Genomic DNA, 14,495 nt, shown 5'->3' on the forward strand with positions numbered 1-14,495 from the left:
TGCATTAACTGAACGGAAGCTCCTGCGTGGCACACGCCGGGCGTAGGTTATTATGCAAAAATAAACATCTACCCTGGCCTACCGAAAACGAACGCCGAACGCAGAGTCGCCACCGTATTCGTATGGTTTCCCGGCTGCCGGCGGGCTATGGTCCGACCGGCCAGGACCAATCGGACTACAGCGGACTGGCCACGACGACACTGGCACGCGCGATACTTGCGCCGTTACTCAAGATACCGGATTATGGTCCCGGCCTGGCCCCGGGACTGTCCGATGGCCATCAGGCATTTCTTACACCCGCCAGCCAGTGACCATATATGGCATTAGCACAGCACCACAGTGCCGATGACATTTGCACCGGCTGTGGCTCGTGGACAATTGAGCGGAGTAAATATAAGTTCTCATCAGCGGGTATTAACGGTAAGTCGCCCAACACCTCCACCCGAAGCAGGTCACACGTGACGAGGTGTCGGGTTGGTGTTTACTCGGTGCAACATAGTGCCATCGAACACTGATTGGCCTGCACGTGATCGAAGTGATCTTCCTTCCCATTTCCAGTGCACCCAGCGTGTCTAGTGTTTCTGGACCGTCGGCACCGAACAGTCAGGTGGTCCTCTAGCGTCTTGCTAAAAATAACACGATATGTGTTGACTTACCAGGTCGCGTCGTCACTATAATACGAATCTATTGAATGAATGAATTGCGGAAGATATCGGACTCTGGACAAAATTGCAAAAATCACTAATGAGAGAAAAACTCTTGGATGTTGGCCTCTACATGGAGATAGGTCAAATGCTACCCCGATTCTAGGTGGTTCTGCCGCCTAATTGATCGCACTGTAGATATTAATTCGATATTAGAAGCGCAGCGTGCGACATTAACTGCTTAGCGTGCGTGGACAGCCGCGTCGAGGCTAGAAGTTGAGTGACCGACCGCATGGCCAACGTTCCAGCTAAGGGCAAGGGCTGTTGCTCTCGCGCAAGGTTAGACGAGCGTGATGGATGCTTGAGCCGAGGAGTGTCGCCACTAAGATACGGATCTTTGCACGCGTGGCGTTGTTTACGGAACTGAATGGCGGCGTAGTAATTTGCCCTACGCCACCGTACACTCGACATAACGGTATACTCCGTAGGCGGAGAGTGATGGAAACGATCGTTTGTGGCGATGAAAATGAGTATCTTGCGGCTATCAATTAATTTCCTGAACCACAAGATAAAAGGTCCATCACAAGGGCCATTGATTTAAGAGTTTAAAGGCATATCAGTAGGAATCGGCACCAGCACCACACGTTCCTATACGAGATCGCGTTCGCACGGCGTTTCCGGTTACCGATCTCGTGACTTTCGTGACCACTTTTGCCGACCCGGTCGCACTTCCGGCAAAACTTCGTCGAAGGCAACACGGCAAATTGGCACGAACAAATCCGCTCTGTCGGATCGAAACGAATCTGGTTCGTGGGGCGTCTCGTGTCCAGAGGCTGGGTGGTTTCCTACAGCATTGGACATTGGGCTTCGGTGTTGTTGGCGTGACGGTTAGCTGTTTTTTGGTTTGTGGTTGTTTTGGAGCTTCAAAGCTGCCAATCGAAATAATAGCGCGACGCCAAGCCGACTAAAGCGTTAATAATGTGCGAATAAGGCCAAAAACAAAAAGTTCAAAATGTTTATTGGAAAAATAAATCGTTTGAACAGTATTGAAATGTTTATTAGATTAGAAAAATCATTACATATATTTTTTTTTAATATTCCGTTGTGGACCAATGGTGCTCCAATAGCGCAAAGATCGCCGTTCGATCGCCCAATCGGCCGACGTACGATTCGCGTGGCTTGAGTCCGGAAGTCCAACGTAAGTGGTGCCGCTTGCCACATAACCTAACTGTTAAAATGGTCTACTCCCGCAGCTCTCAATCTGTGGCTTCGTGTTACTTCGTGCACGCGCACGGTTGGGCCCTCGGCTGCCTGACATTGAATGTTTCCATTGAACTTGAGAAACGGTACGGAAACGGCGCCAGTCCGCAAGATGCAAATCTCGCGTCAGGTGGCCAGGGTTTTCCACCATCGCTCGGCCCGGTCATCGGATATGTGGGGCCTGCTGATGGGTGGCTGACTGCAACCGGGGCCTTGCAGCAATTACTGCCTGACGACGCGCCGTTGACCGGTGTGATTGTCCAGCTTCACGGTCACAGACTACCGTTAGTTCCGTACCGTGGAGTCTCAACCTGCCGCACTATGGCACTTGTGGCTAGCCGTAGCACATTCTGCAAATGATGCCGATTGACCGGAGAATTGAACAGGTAATTACTATGCTTTCAATGGCTATTAATCTATACATTAGCCATCGATCATCACACTGTTGTTTGGTGTGGTTGGTTTGTTTATTACCCCAAAACTGATAGACGTTATCTACAATTTTTTTTTAAATGTTGAAGATGGAACATTAGCCACATTAGGGCCAATTCAGGGCGTGTAAATGTGGGCTTATCGTTTTCATTTGTTCCCCGCGTTCGGCGCAATACGGGTTTGCGGGGCCCCAATTTTTATCAAATCCTGGATCTGACTCGCCAGACTCAAGCTCTGTCCATTGGGTCTTTTCTTAAAGGGTATTACCTTAGTGTGAGTACGAGAGAAAACATAGTACAACAGAAGCGTAACGTAACACGCTAGGTGAACTCGAATCCTTAGTTCCCGTTTGTGCATTGTCGGCTTCGGCACAGTCGAACCTCGATCTAATGAGCCCTAGTCTTGCCAGCTTTTCAAAGGTTTTGGACTACACACTTTGGTAGGTTCGACTGTGCACGATCGCCACTTGCCATCGACCATGGCGCACCATGAGAGCCAATGGCCACGTTCAGGTTCGCTCGCTTCGGTTCCGGTAAATTGTTACTTAAACGAAACTAAACCGGCAAACTCGTAGTTCACCACTTCGAAACCAGCGAAAAGCGCAGACAAAATGTGGGCAAAAGAAAGCCAACGGTCGGTGGAGTTTCAGCAATATATGAAGAGCCGCAAACGTGTACCGGGAGGAAGAAAAGTTGCCCGTCTTCACTCCTTCAGCTCCCCACGATGGCGTTTCACTGTGCGGTTCCCACATGTTGACTCCACACGGCACTGAGCATGACGATTGTGGCATAGTATTACCGATCGAGCGTGATCGTGGCGCCGGTAGTATTTGAATAGGCCCATGCCGTTTTATAATGGGCCATCCCATTTTCATCTAATTCGTTTGGCAGATAATGGCCAACAAGACAAATTGTGCCCGAGTTACATTCCCCTATGCTCGGTACTTTCCATTGATTGGCGTGTATGCTGGCTAATAAAATGACGTTATGTTTACCCTGCACGGGTGTTGCAGTACAATCGGAGGGACAGACAGTGAGCTCGATTATCTTTGCGCAGCGAAGGTGCCTACCTAGGGGGGTGCTCCAATAGGGGTAGTTTGGGATAAAATATGGTATCCCCCCGAGCAAGCTTAACGGAACGGATTGCGGATCTTCCGGGTTGGCAGTTACATCACACGGAACTATCAACGTGAAATAACACCTATTTGTTTCTTTGTTTACCACATACTTGCTTCCAAAAACAGTAATTTGTTGAGGTGTACTTCATTGCTGTTTGAAATGCGGAGAACACAATTCGTACCTAACTCACATACAGCTGTATCTAAATCCGTTCTAGGACTCAAGGACTTCATAGAGTGACAGTAAATATGTTCACAACCAGCCTCCATTATCGATTTGCCAGATCGCAACGCCGTCCTTCTGTGTCAAGGTTTTGGCAATCGCTATGATCTGCCAAACCAGAGCTTCCAAAACGTCGTCGGTTCGCTGATCAGATAGGCCCGTGGCTGTTTCTCAGCGAAAAAACGAGCAGAGACTAAAACAAATGATTATTGAAATTAGACAAACTCGCACGCAGGTGAGCCCGTGCCGAGGTTTGTCCTTGGCTGCTCGTCAGGAAGACGTTGGGTACAAAAAACGACGCCACCGTGCCATTCGTCGTCAGTTACGCGAATTGGAAGCAACTCTGACAGGTGGCTTTGCTACTATATGGGCCCCCCACTGGGAGTTTATGAGGCATCTTCGTCTGCTCGGAGTAGATGGTTGCCGCGTTCGCGAGCCAAACGCTAAGCTGTGTCTCCTGTTTTTTTTTCGGTGCGAACAACCAAGCCCCCACGATGCAAACCCCGTCGGAGGCCAAATGGCCTCCCTTTGCGTTCCTTCGGAACGTTGGCCGCACCGCCACATGGCTGATGTGCCAACGTTGCGAGGTGCAATGTGGTTTTGGGAATGTTGCCAAAACTGTCCGACCGTACACCAGAGCCGTGTTTCATTTTCGGTGGCAACTTTTGAGGAAACTACGCTCTCTCCGCACAGTGGGACACCGGTGTCCTTCACAGGACTTTCTCAGACTTAACAACTAACGGACCAAACAGACCAAACAGTGTTGTGTTAATTAGATCTATCGCAAAAAATAAAATCCCAGTTATTTATTCGAGTCCCAATTGCAACAAAATTCCGTACCACATCTTGGTGATCATGATGGATCGCCCCTCGAATTCTGACCAATCGCCTCGTTAGCCGGTTTGCACAGGGCTCGTAGTCGTTAAAAATGACAAACGCTCACACCTCTATCGGTCGGCGATCAAACCCGCCGTCGCCGCTTCTCAGTCTCAAGACATTTCGAACTTGAACTACTTTAGTATCGAATCCACGAGCAAGACGCGAAATGACGAGGTCGGGCTGCCACCAACACCTCCTACACGCAGAGTTCCGCAGAATGGCATTTTGTCACACGAACCGTGCTCGCGTGCGTTTAATTTTGTGACCCAATTTCCCGAATCGGACGGGCAACCGGGCACATGGCGAAGTTGGTGGGCAAATTTGCGGTGTGTAAACCGCGCGAGAAAATGGTGATTTTGGCAGAGTGGAAAAGCAACGGCGATTTTTCACTTTCTCTGATCACCTCCGAACAGCTGGCGTGGGCAGCTAGGATAAGCGGTGGACGGATCGAGCGGTGCGAATAATTAATATTAGTTGCTTTCTTCATTTACATGATTCGTTTCTCTTTCTCTGCCGGTATGTTTGCTAACATTTGGGATGATTTGGGAACATGGCGAATAAAAATAAGACACCAAACTTTGACCATAAGTAGGGCAGCGTACTGGTGTTAATTTTCCCACAGTACCAGCTTCTTGAATAACTCAAGGGAGTTTTGACACACTTTGTTCAAATTGGAGCATTTTTAATGGCACTGACGAACAACGATCTTTGCGGCTGATGTTGATGGAATATAACTGTTTAAATGGAATGGAATATAACCAGTATTAAATGAAAATTTTCAACTCAAACTTCTGGTTAAAACAATGAAAAAATCAAATGTAATGTTTTTGAACAGTCCGTTCTCATGCTTTTGCACTACCGATGACCCATCCTATCTGAGGATCCTCATGGGTTATATGTCTAGTGGAACGAGCAGCGACCGTTTAAGATACGCTGCCCACTCGCGCAACTAGCTGTCCCGACTCAGTATTGTGGTCGTAAATTTTTAAATCGCGATTAAGATCGATTTCTCCCAAGCATGTACGGTGAGTGAGTTTGTTGGCCGCACAGCTTCCAATGGTCAGTCGATACCGCCTCAATGAACCGGCTTAGTGTCAGTCGTTGTCAGAACGGGTTAAAATCGACTTTTATATAAACCGTATCAGACGGAGCCTTGATCGGAGCTTGGAGACGTCCCGCTGCTCGCTTGAATCGCGAACGAATGAATTAATATCATCGCCATATGGCGAGAGATTTGCTGGTAGCAGAAACTTGTCGAAATTGCAACATTCCAATTCCTATACTTGCTGCAATTTCTGTTCGGTACAAATACTAGTCGAATTGTACATCTTGTAAATTAATTCCCAAAAAAAATCATTTTCAGTTTTTGTTGCCTGTGGCAGATTTCTCAAATTCATGCAGAATGTTGTTTGCAATAATTGCCTCACATTTATTGTTTCGTGTCGTCGATTTGCTTATCATTTGATTTCAGATGCGCTAAAACAGGGTGAAAATAAGGAGAAAGAAACAGAGAGACAACCAGATTGCGGTCAGCAGGGAAGTGCGGTTGTTAATGGCGTCAAGGTTAGCTTGGTGCGATCGTGAGCGGAAATGAAGGAAGCTCTCAAGCTCGTCACTCAAGGGTCACTGCCATCGCATATCAGCGCATTCATATCAATGCAAGGCTTCGTCCGGCCTCCATATAATAGCACCACGCCTTGTATGTGCCGTAACTTGATGAAGTGGACTCCTCTCGACCCATCGACCCACCAACCTACCGACCTACACCAATCCTTTACACCATGCCGCCCAAGTAGGGTGCATGGAACTGATCGAAGGTGATCTCTTTGCTTGGCACAATCAAAGTGACAATCATGGACCTCTTTGATGGACGTGAGTTGACGAAGAGTGGTTAGAAGCGGTTTTTGGAAACATATTCAAACGTCCTTTTTTATTAAATATTAGGATTTCGTTTTTGTATCTGTTTCAGCAACGAACAAGTTCGAAAAAATTTGTCTTGTTTGTATCAACGATTTGCGAAGGGAAACTCTGTAAATAAAAGTGATTTACTTTATGTTTTGAATGTATGAAGCGTTGCAACTTTTCGTTTTCGACGGCTGCGCCAAATCAAACATGTGGTCTAAAATATGGATAAACAATGCGTATATTTCATACATATTTGATTAAAAATAGCCATATCGCTCAACATACTCCTAACGGTTCACCCGTTAATCAGTTCCATTCCCTGCTTTGCTTGTTTCCCTGCTACATCTTTCAAATCCTTTTCAAATCTCACTCTGTAGAATCTAACTATATGCCGAATACCCTTTAATATGCACATTCGCAACCTATTCATTTATGTACAACTACCTGCGAAACCGCACAGGAAGCCTTTACGTGCTGAGTTACACTGCACCGTCACAGTTTACGTGGTGTGCAGGAGATTATTAAATGCTGCGTACGATGATTCCAGATCGAACAGTAACTGCCGGACCTGCGCCTCGGTTAGATCGTCCGACGCCTGCATGGAGTTGAGCGTAGCCAACCAGGTGGACACCTTTTCTTTGCCTTCGAAACTGTCCGGAATCAACGATAATCTGTTCATCGTGTCCAGTAGATCGCGCAACTCGGGGTGCAGATCATCCATGGCGCGTATCTCGAGCCGCAGCTTGTCCATGAGCGTAATAAACATCGACACGATGTCCGCGATGCACTTGCTGGTATTTCCCTTATCGTCACGTATGGTGATCGGGCGGTCCTCGCGGATCCGTTCCAGGGCGGCTGGACAGTCAAGTCGAAATTGTTTCACGAACGAGTCGATCGTTGGAAACTCGTCTCCCTGGACGATCTTGAACGCTACCTTATACTGTACCAACAGTTTAGAGCAGGCCGCTGTGTATTCCTGGGGCGTGATACAATCCCGGATGTACGCTTTCTCCAGGTTCTGTAGCGTTGAGATGAGCGCGAACAGATCGGCCATATTGTCATACTTTTCGCGTTCTCTAGCCTGTCGGTAAAGCTTCACCTCCTCGTAGAGCTCTGGACGATTTTCTTGCATGTCTGATTGCTATATTCCGGAATCGAATTCGTAGTGAGATTGGTGGAAGATTTGTGTTGCTGTCTGGTACTCTGTGCTTGTCGAGCGGTTTCTGATGGATATTCTAAAACAGGAAACGAAACAACCATTAAAATGCGAATCACATTACACTAGAAATCCATTTGGAATGCAAAAATATAACTTTATTCGAAACAAAAAACAATTGACTCACTTTTCTATGGCACAATGTTTGCTTTTAAGAATTTTGACGTTTTCCTTCTGAAGGGCATCGAGTTCCTGAGTGCCTCAAGAAGGGTTGCCAGATGTTTCAAAATATCGTCACAGTCTTATTAGGAAAGAAAATTAGTCCATATCGTCAAATCGGAAGTATGTAACAACAATGCAATTTATTGCTTTTTAATAAAATATTAATTTTCGATTATTAATCAATTTATTAATCAGTGCGATCGTTACGAAAATCCGCTGTGGAATGAGTGATACAATCAATGAGTGGCAACCAGAGGACGACTGTCCAAATTGACAGCTCTAGCTGACGCAGCCGGCACAGATTGTTTACAAACAGAATTGCATTGTGGAGTATTTATCGTTCTCGTGTTCTTTCGTCATTAAAATGGATGCGATTCACACAAAGTTAACGCTACACTCAGCAGCAGCGCATATTGAGAAGGTGTTACAAATCTCACAGAGAAGCAACCGTAAACTTGCTGATAGTGAGTTGGAACTGATAAAAAATCTTTGCAAATCGGACAACAGCAGGATATGTCAGCTCGCAGTGGAAACGTTGTTGCTGCTCGTTGCGGAAGGAATCGTAGACCAAGGGCAAGCAATGGGTATTTTTATGGCCTTCCTACCAACCACAACTCCGACACAGTTTATCGCTGTGGGTACAGCGATTGTTGAATTGCTTTTAATGGACCTGCGTCGTCGATGTACCTCAGAGAATGGCCGTGGCTACGTTTGTCAGTTCGAGTTGAAAGCACCCCAACATCCCATGATTCTTCTTCTCGACAAGGCCGATGCAGCCAGTATGAACGAGTTCCTAGATATGACCACTAGCATCCTCACGTCTCAGGATGCAGTGGTACACGCAAATGCTGTTGAATTTCTGCGTCCCGTTCTTCTTCACCTATTCTCCAATGTTCGACAGTTTCCCGACTGCCGTAAGCTTTGGCAGCTACTGGTAGAAACATCTTTGCTAGACCAAAAAGCGGAGGCAATTGTTTATGAAATACTCGCATGGCGAAGAGATAATAATGCCCATCAAACATGCTACACCGTGAGCCTGCTGTTGGAATTGTTGAACGTTATTCCACTTACTTCGGATGAAAAATCGTTGAAAATGCGCGTGGAAATTGTCACTTATCTTGCAGCGATAACGAAGGATTACATCAGCCTGAACTACGATCCGAAAAGGTGTCTAAGCGCGCTTCGAGAAACATGTGAAATCATTGTGGAGCATGATCCTCTTCCGGAGCTAGATGTTCTGCTGTGCGTTGTCACGGATTTGTTGCCAATTACGTCTCCCGTCAAGGTCGGCGGAGTGGTGTGGATAATAAACACAATCCTACCCGCCTGTGGCCCGTTTAGCCGTATGCTTGCGAAGGAAGCTATGATTCAACTGCTTGGTCAACCCTCGTACACAACTCAGCATCTTTCGCTCTGTGACAAAGTGCTTCAAGCGTGCGACAACGAATCAACGGTTTCCCGTACCACCGTCAGATTACCTCTCAGACCAATGTACTATCACGCTGACCTGGCGAAATGGTCATTACTTTGTGCGTGGTTTGCGTCCTCACCTTTTGCGTTGGAGAACTACGCACGAGGAAATGCTGCACTATCCTGTACATGTTTTTCCGACAACCTCGGTTCGCTTTACCGAGCTATTTTTATATCGACAGCCTACGAGGAGGATGTTTGGCGTGGTAGCTTTCGCGGATTGGTAGCACTAATGCAGCGCAACGAAGTGCAAGCTGCACATTGCATGATTCCTCTCTTGTATGGATTGGCGCAGCAGAAAGATGGTGGACGGCGATTGCACATACTGCAGACTTTGGCCTCGATGGGGGCGAAAGAGAATGTAATCGGCATCCTGAAAGCGCTGACAAAGGACCTGGATCGAGCTACTTCCTTGGATCTGTACTTGAGGCTCTGGAAGGCGGAACCACGGACCTATCCTTTGCTGTACGACCTGCTGAAAGATACTAGCCGGCATTCACCGCATCCAGACGAAGATCCGTGGGAGTACATCGTTTCCCGTGCGTACGCAATACGTGAAGTTTGTCTGATAAAGTAAGTGTTTTGGAAATAACGTTTAAGTTTTTTTTATTAGGACTTGTTGTTTCATTTTACACGCAGCCCTCAACAACACGGTGAAGATCTGGTGAACCTGTTTTCGGAAGTGCTGAGCAACCCGAACGATGAAAACAACGAGGCAGCGGTGTGCCTATCGCTCGACGCTATATCGAGTCTCTGTGAAAATCGTGTCGTCAACATTGTCTCCGTTTGGAAAGTGCTTGGCTCCCGTTTCGCCCATGAACAGCGTCCGCGTGTTATCCGTTCACTTTGTCGATTTTTCGCAAATGTTCCATTGATTAAAGTAATATCCCTGGAACAAGAACGGCTAGTCAACAACATTATATCAACTCTGTGGCACTACGTCACGGACTACGACGATGGAGAAATAATTGGTGCCGCACTTGCAACGTTGAAGCATTTTAATCCAGACTCACTGACGATGCGTCAGATACCGGAACTGTTTCGCCAAGGCATTGCAGAGCCCGAACCGAACGCAGATGGTGTTTCCCTTGCCGACAGTACCGGTTCGGTGCCACCCGAATGCTGGATTCAGCTCATTCAGTACATCAATCTCAGTGCGATCGAGGCAGCCGGTGATCTTGTCAGTCACTACATTGCTCGTGAGATGGACACGTTTCGGGGCGGTTTGTATCAAACTCCGGAGGGTCGCCCAGAACCATCGAACTTAAAATATCTTCCGCGGACAGGCATTTTAGCTACAATAGTCAATTATCTAATTTCGCAGAGTACGAAATTCGCAACCAACAGCAACGCCAGCGAACATGTTTTAATCCAACTGTTGCGCATCGTCGCATGTCCATACCCGAAACCGATACCACCGCTTAATTGGTGTTTTTTGCACGAATATTTTCTCCACTGCTTCGAGATGCGTGACTATTGTTTACAGATTGCAATTAAGCAAATGCCTTATTCTGGAACTGCCAAGCGGTTGGTCGAAAATTATCTTTACGAGCAATGTGAAACGGCCATGCTGGAGGAAGATCTGCTGAAAACATTCGCCCGGATTGGCGACATTACCGAATCGGTACAGACACCGATTTACAAGCAATACATTCACTTGGCGCTACATTTTCTAGCCGAACGTGCGGAGGACAAGCGATTCGGTGACAGTTCCGGTTTCGTGCAAGCCATTCAGTTAGTTGGCAAGGCACTCGACCGCACCTATAGTGACGAAAGCAACTTTGAACATCTCTGCGAGATGTTGCAAAGCTTTTTCACCAGATTCGCTCTCGATTCGGAGGTGAGGTGAATTGTTAAAAATTGATTTCTTGTCTTGGAGCTATTTAACATTTGGCTATCCTTTTTTTTACAGATATTCCGTAAATATATAGATGTTCTTGTCCAGTTACCAAGGCAGTACTTTGACAACGCTTTTCAGGGTGGTATTACTGGGGAAGAAAACTTAATGACGCTGCAAAAGAATATTTACTTTGAGTTCGCCTATCGCAAACATCATCCCACCGTTCCGATTATGAAACTGGTCGAGGGCATTGCCAAATCTTTGGTTAATAACCAGGCAGACTCCAAAGTCCTGAAGGCTTACTTTCTGGGGCAGTTGTATGATTTTGCGCAACTTTTCATCAAAGCACAAAACTGCAAACCATTGATCAGTTTTATCGACGAACTCATCAGTTCAGTACAGAATGCCCTGGTGCTGGTGGGAAATGAAAAGGAATCGATTCCGTTCATGCTGGACACGCTTATGACGATGGTAGTTAGCTTTTCCGGATGGGGTACTCTGTATGGTGTGAATGAAATTGCTCTTAATCGTTCGTTACTCTTCGCTTTATTCCCCGCGGCATTGGCCACTCTATTTCAGCAAAACTTATGCCGTGAGGTTGAGATAAAAGTAAGTGTGACCATGAGATGCAATTTTAGTAACGCTCAATGTAAACGCTAAAGTTCACCACATTTCAGATCTATGAATTCCTTTGCCATCTGTATGGCGTTGCTTCGGTACCGCTCGACCTGGTGGAATGCATCCGCAACTCGCTAATATGCTGCAAGAGACAACCATACTTTCAGCAAAGCAAATCGTGGCCGAAATTTGTGTCGATGAGAAGAATATGCTAATGTCTAAAGATGTGTTTTTATTAATAAACATTATTTGATTTTACGTAATTTGTTTTGAACTGATTGTTTTTGTCATTATCATCGGTGCGTAGATTAATTTGTTGAATGACGAACAATTTTAAATGATCGCATTTAAAAATAAAAGGATGAGTCTCAAATCTAGGAAATTTCCGTAAATACCAAAAAAAAAAGCGTTTCGACCAAAATGGAACAGTTTCGAAGTAAGCACATCTTATGCAAACATCGTCCACGCATTGCAAAGGTCACGGTGCAAAGACCAGAGCCAGAACATACATATGCTGAGAGACAGACAATGAAGCAAACGCGATAAGGCTCATGGTTCGACGCACCTAATCAACCGTTTGGACACCCGGTTCAGTCGCAGCTGTTTTGTTCAGTCATTCAGTTAGTTTGGCACGACGATGAAGAACTGTCCGAGTCGAATCCTGATTGAATCGTCCCCCCACCGGTTGGAGTCCGCTTATAAGGAAGTGTTCACCGATGCTGCTCTGGACTTTTTGGTGGAGCTTGTATCCGAATTTGATCAAGATGTGGATCTGGTAAGCTTTAGTGCTGAAACACAGTAAGGTAAACAGCTAGGAACGACCAGCTTTACCAGTGAGTTCTGCTGAAAAAGATTTTACAGAATCGCGTTAAACGACGAGTGTTACTCGAACAAGGTGACTGGATACCGGAGTTCAAAAACCACAGTGAAAAGTTGGAATGGAAGATCGATGAACTGCCCCAGAGGTTGCGCAATCGGAAACTGGACCTTGGCGATGTAAGTCCGGCTAATACGGTGCACTTTGTCGATTGTTTGTATGCAGACGTACAAGGAATCCAGGTAAGGCTAACTGCGATATTAATGTAGTAGTTAAATTGTTTATCACGATGTTTGTTCCGTAATTTCTAACAGGTGGATTTCGACGATGGTCATTGCCCGACATGGCGGAACACGGTACTGGGCTTATATAATGTGGCAAAAGCAGTTCAAGGAACCCTTAAAGGCGCCCCTGCAGACGTGCGATCGTATCCGCTACTGATGCTGCGTCCGAGAGCTTTCAACATGATTGAACACCACTGCATCATAAACGGGAAGGAAGTGATTGGTCCGCTTTTCGACTTTGCCATTCTCATGTACCACAACGCTCGTACTATGGTTGAACTTGGTATAGGGCCCTATTTCTACTTGTCGAAGGCAAGGATGAGAGGTATCATAACGGAGTCAAATGTACTATGATCGTGATCATACTTGCAGATTGAAGATCCCAGTGAAACTGAGCTATGGAACAAAATTTTCTGCTGGACGGAACATCGCCTTGACATCCCCAAGGGATCGATTAAAGCGTGCGTGCTCATCGAGAACATCCTAGCGGCGTTTCGGATGGAAGATATTCTGTACTCTCTCAAAAATCACGCTATTGGATTGAACTGCGGTATTTGGGACTATTGTGCGAGCATTGTAGCGAAGTTTGGAAAGCGAGAGAAGTTCCTGCTTCCCGATCGCAACAAGTACGTCAATATGGGGCAACCGTTTTTAAGGAATTATATGCGCCTGCTGGTCAATGTTTGCCACAAGAGAAACGCTCTGGCAACCGGTGGCATGGCGGCTAAAGTGCTTCCGTCTGGCAAAGAGAAACTCGAACTGTAAGTAGTTTTCCTTCGCCAGTTTTCCAGTGTATGCGTCACGCACACGGTTTTTTACATTGCAGTAGCGACGAACACATTATCGAAGCCGTTAAATTAGCCAAATCAGTTGAAATCGATGCCGGCGGCGATGGATTCATTATATACGACCTGCGAATGGTGGGCGCGATCAACGAGCTGTGGGAGCAGAAAATTCACACAGATAATCAGCTTAATGTGATACCGAATGTGGATCGAATTACGGCCAGCAGTTTATTGCAAATTCCTAGCGGAGGTGTGACAATCACTGGTCTTAAGTAAGTGCTCACGATTCGTATGCTAGTTCAACACCGCCCATAGTGGACGGCATTCATAATCTTTTATTCTAGTAACAACATCACGGTGGCCCTTCTGTTCATTTATCACTGGCTCACGGGAAGCGGTATATTTTTCTTGAACGGATCCGTGGAAGATTCGGCCACGGCCGAAATTTCCCGTTCGCAACTGTGGCAGTGGATCCGCATGGGCGCCATTATTGAGGATACGGAAGGCACCTTTGTGACGCGTAAGTTAGTTTACCAAATGCTCGATCAAATCATTTCAAACGCGTACAGATTGTGGTGCATCACACCGCCCGATCGCAAACGGTTGCTTTCCTCCAAGTACATGCTACTGGATATCATTTCAACGAGAAACTACATCGAATTTATCACAACGCATCTAAACGATGGCCATAAGTTTCGAACGCTGCACAATAAAAACGATGGCCTGATGGCCAAATTGTAAGCCACTGAACCAATAAACCAAAAAAATTTCATTTGTTTTCGCCACAAATCTGCCACAACATTTGCCACACTGTAAGTACGGTTCGAATGTCCACCGCTTTTC

At 46.3% G+C, this 14,495-nt stretch overlaps 3 protein-coding genes across 3 annotated transcripts; 2 read left to right on the plus strand and 1 right to left on the minus strand.

Moving 5' to 3' along the window:
• Positions 1–6,680: 6,680 nt before the first annotated feature.
• Positions 6,681–7,836, minus strand: LOC128277540 (vacuolar protein sorting-associated protein 28 homolog). Its single transcript, XM_053016012.1, has 2 exons — positions 7,804–7,836; positions 6,681–7,695 (listed from the first exon to the last, which is right to left on the minus strand). The coding sequence occupies exon 2, from the start codon at positions 7,590–7,592 to the stop codon at positions 6,960–6,962; it is 633 nt and encodes a 210-aa protein (XP_052871972.1). The 5' UTR covers positions 7,593–7,695; positions 7,804–7,836; the 3' UTR covers positions 6,681–6,959.
• Positions 7,837–8,202: 366 nt separating this feature from the next.
• Positions 8,203–11,981, plus strand: LOC128266979 (focadhesin). The gene is made up of 4 exons (XM_053003770.1): positions 8,203–9,881; positions 9,948–11,148; positions 11,221–11,757; positions 11,826–11,981. The coding sequence occupies exons 1-4, from the start codon at positions 8,203–8,205 to the stop codon at positions 11,979–11,981; spliced, it is 3,573 nt and encodes a 1,190-aa protein (XP_052859730.1).
• Positions 11,982–12,371: 390 nt separating this feature from the next.
• LOC128267655 (uncharacterized) lies at positions 12,372–14,393 on the plus strand. Its single transcript, XM_053004540.1, has 6 exons — positions 12,372–12,541; positions 12,619–12,825; positions 12,898–13,179; positions 13,240–13,628; positions 13,694–13,924; positions 13,997–14,393. Exons 1-6 carry the CDS (start codon positions 12,404–12,406, stop codon positions 14,391–14,393), a joined length of 1,644 nt encoding a protein of 547 aa, XP_052860500.1. The 5' UTR covers positions 12,372–12,403.
• The last annotated feature ends 102 nt before the right edge of the window (positions 14,394–14,495 follow it).

The sequence above is a fragment of the Anopheles cruzii genome, chromosome 2 (assembly GCF_943734635.1).
Source record: "Anopheles cruzii chromosome 2, idAnoCruzAS_RS32_06, whole genome shotgun sequence".
Classification (NCBI taxonomy): Eukaryota; Metazoa; Arthropoda; class Insecta; order Diptera; family Culicidae; genus Anopheles; species Anopheles cruzii.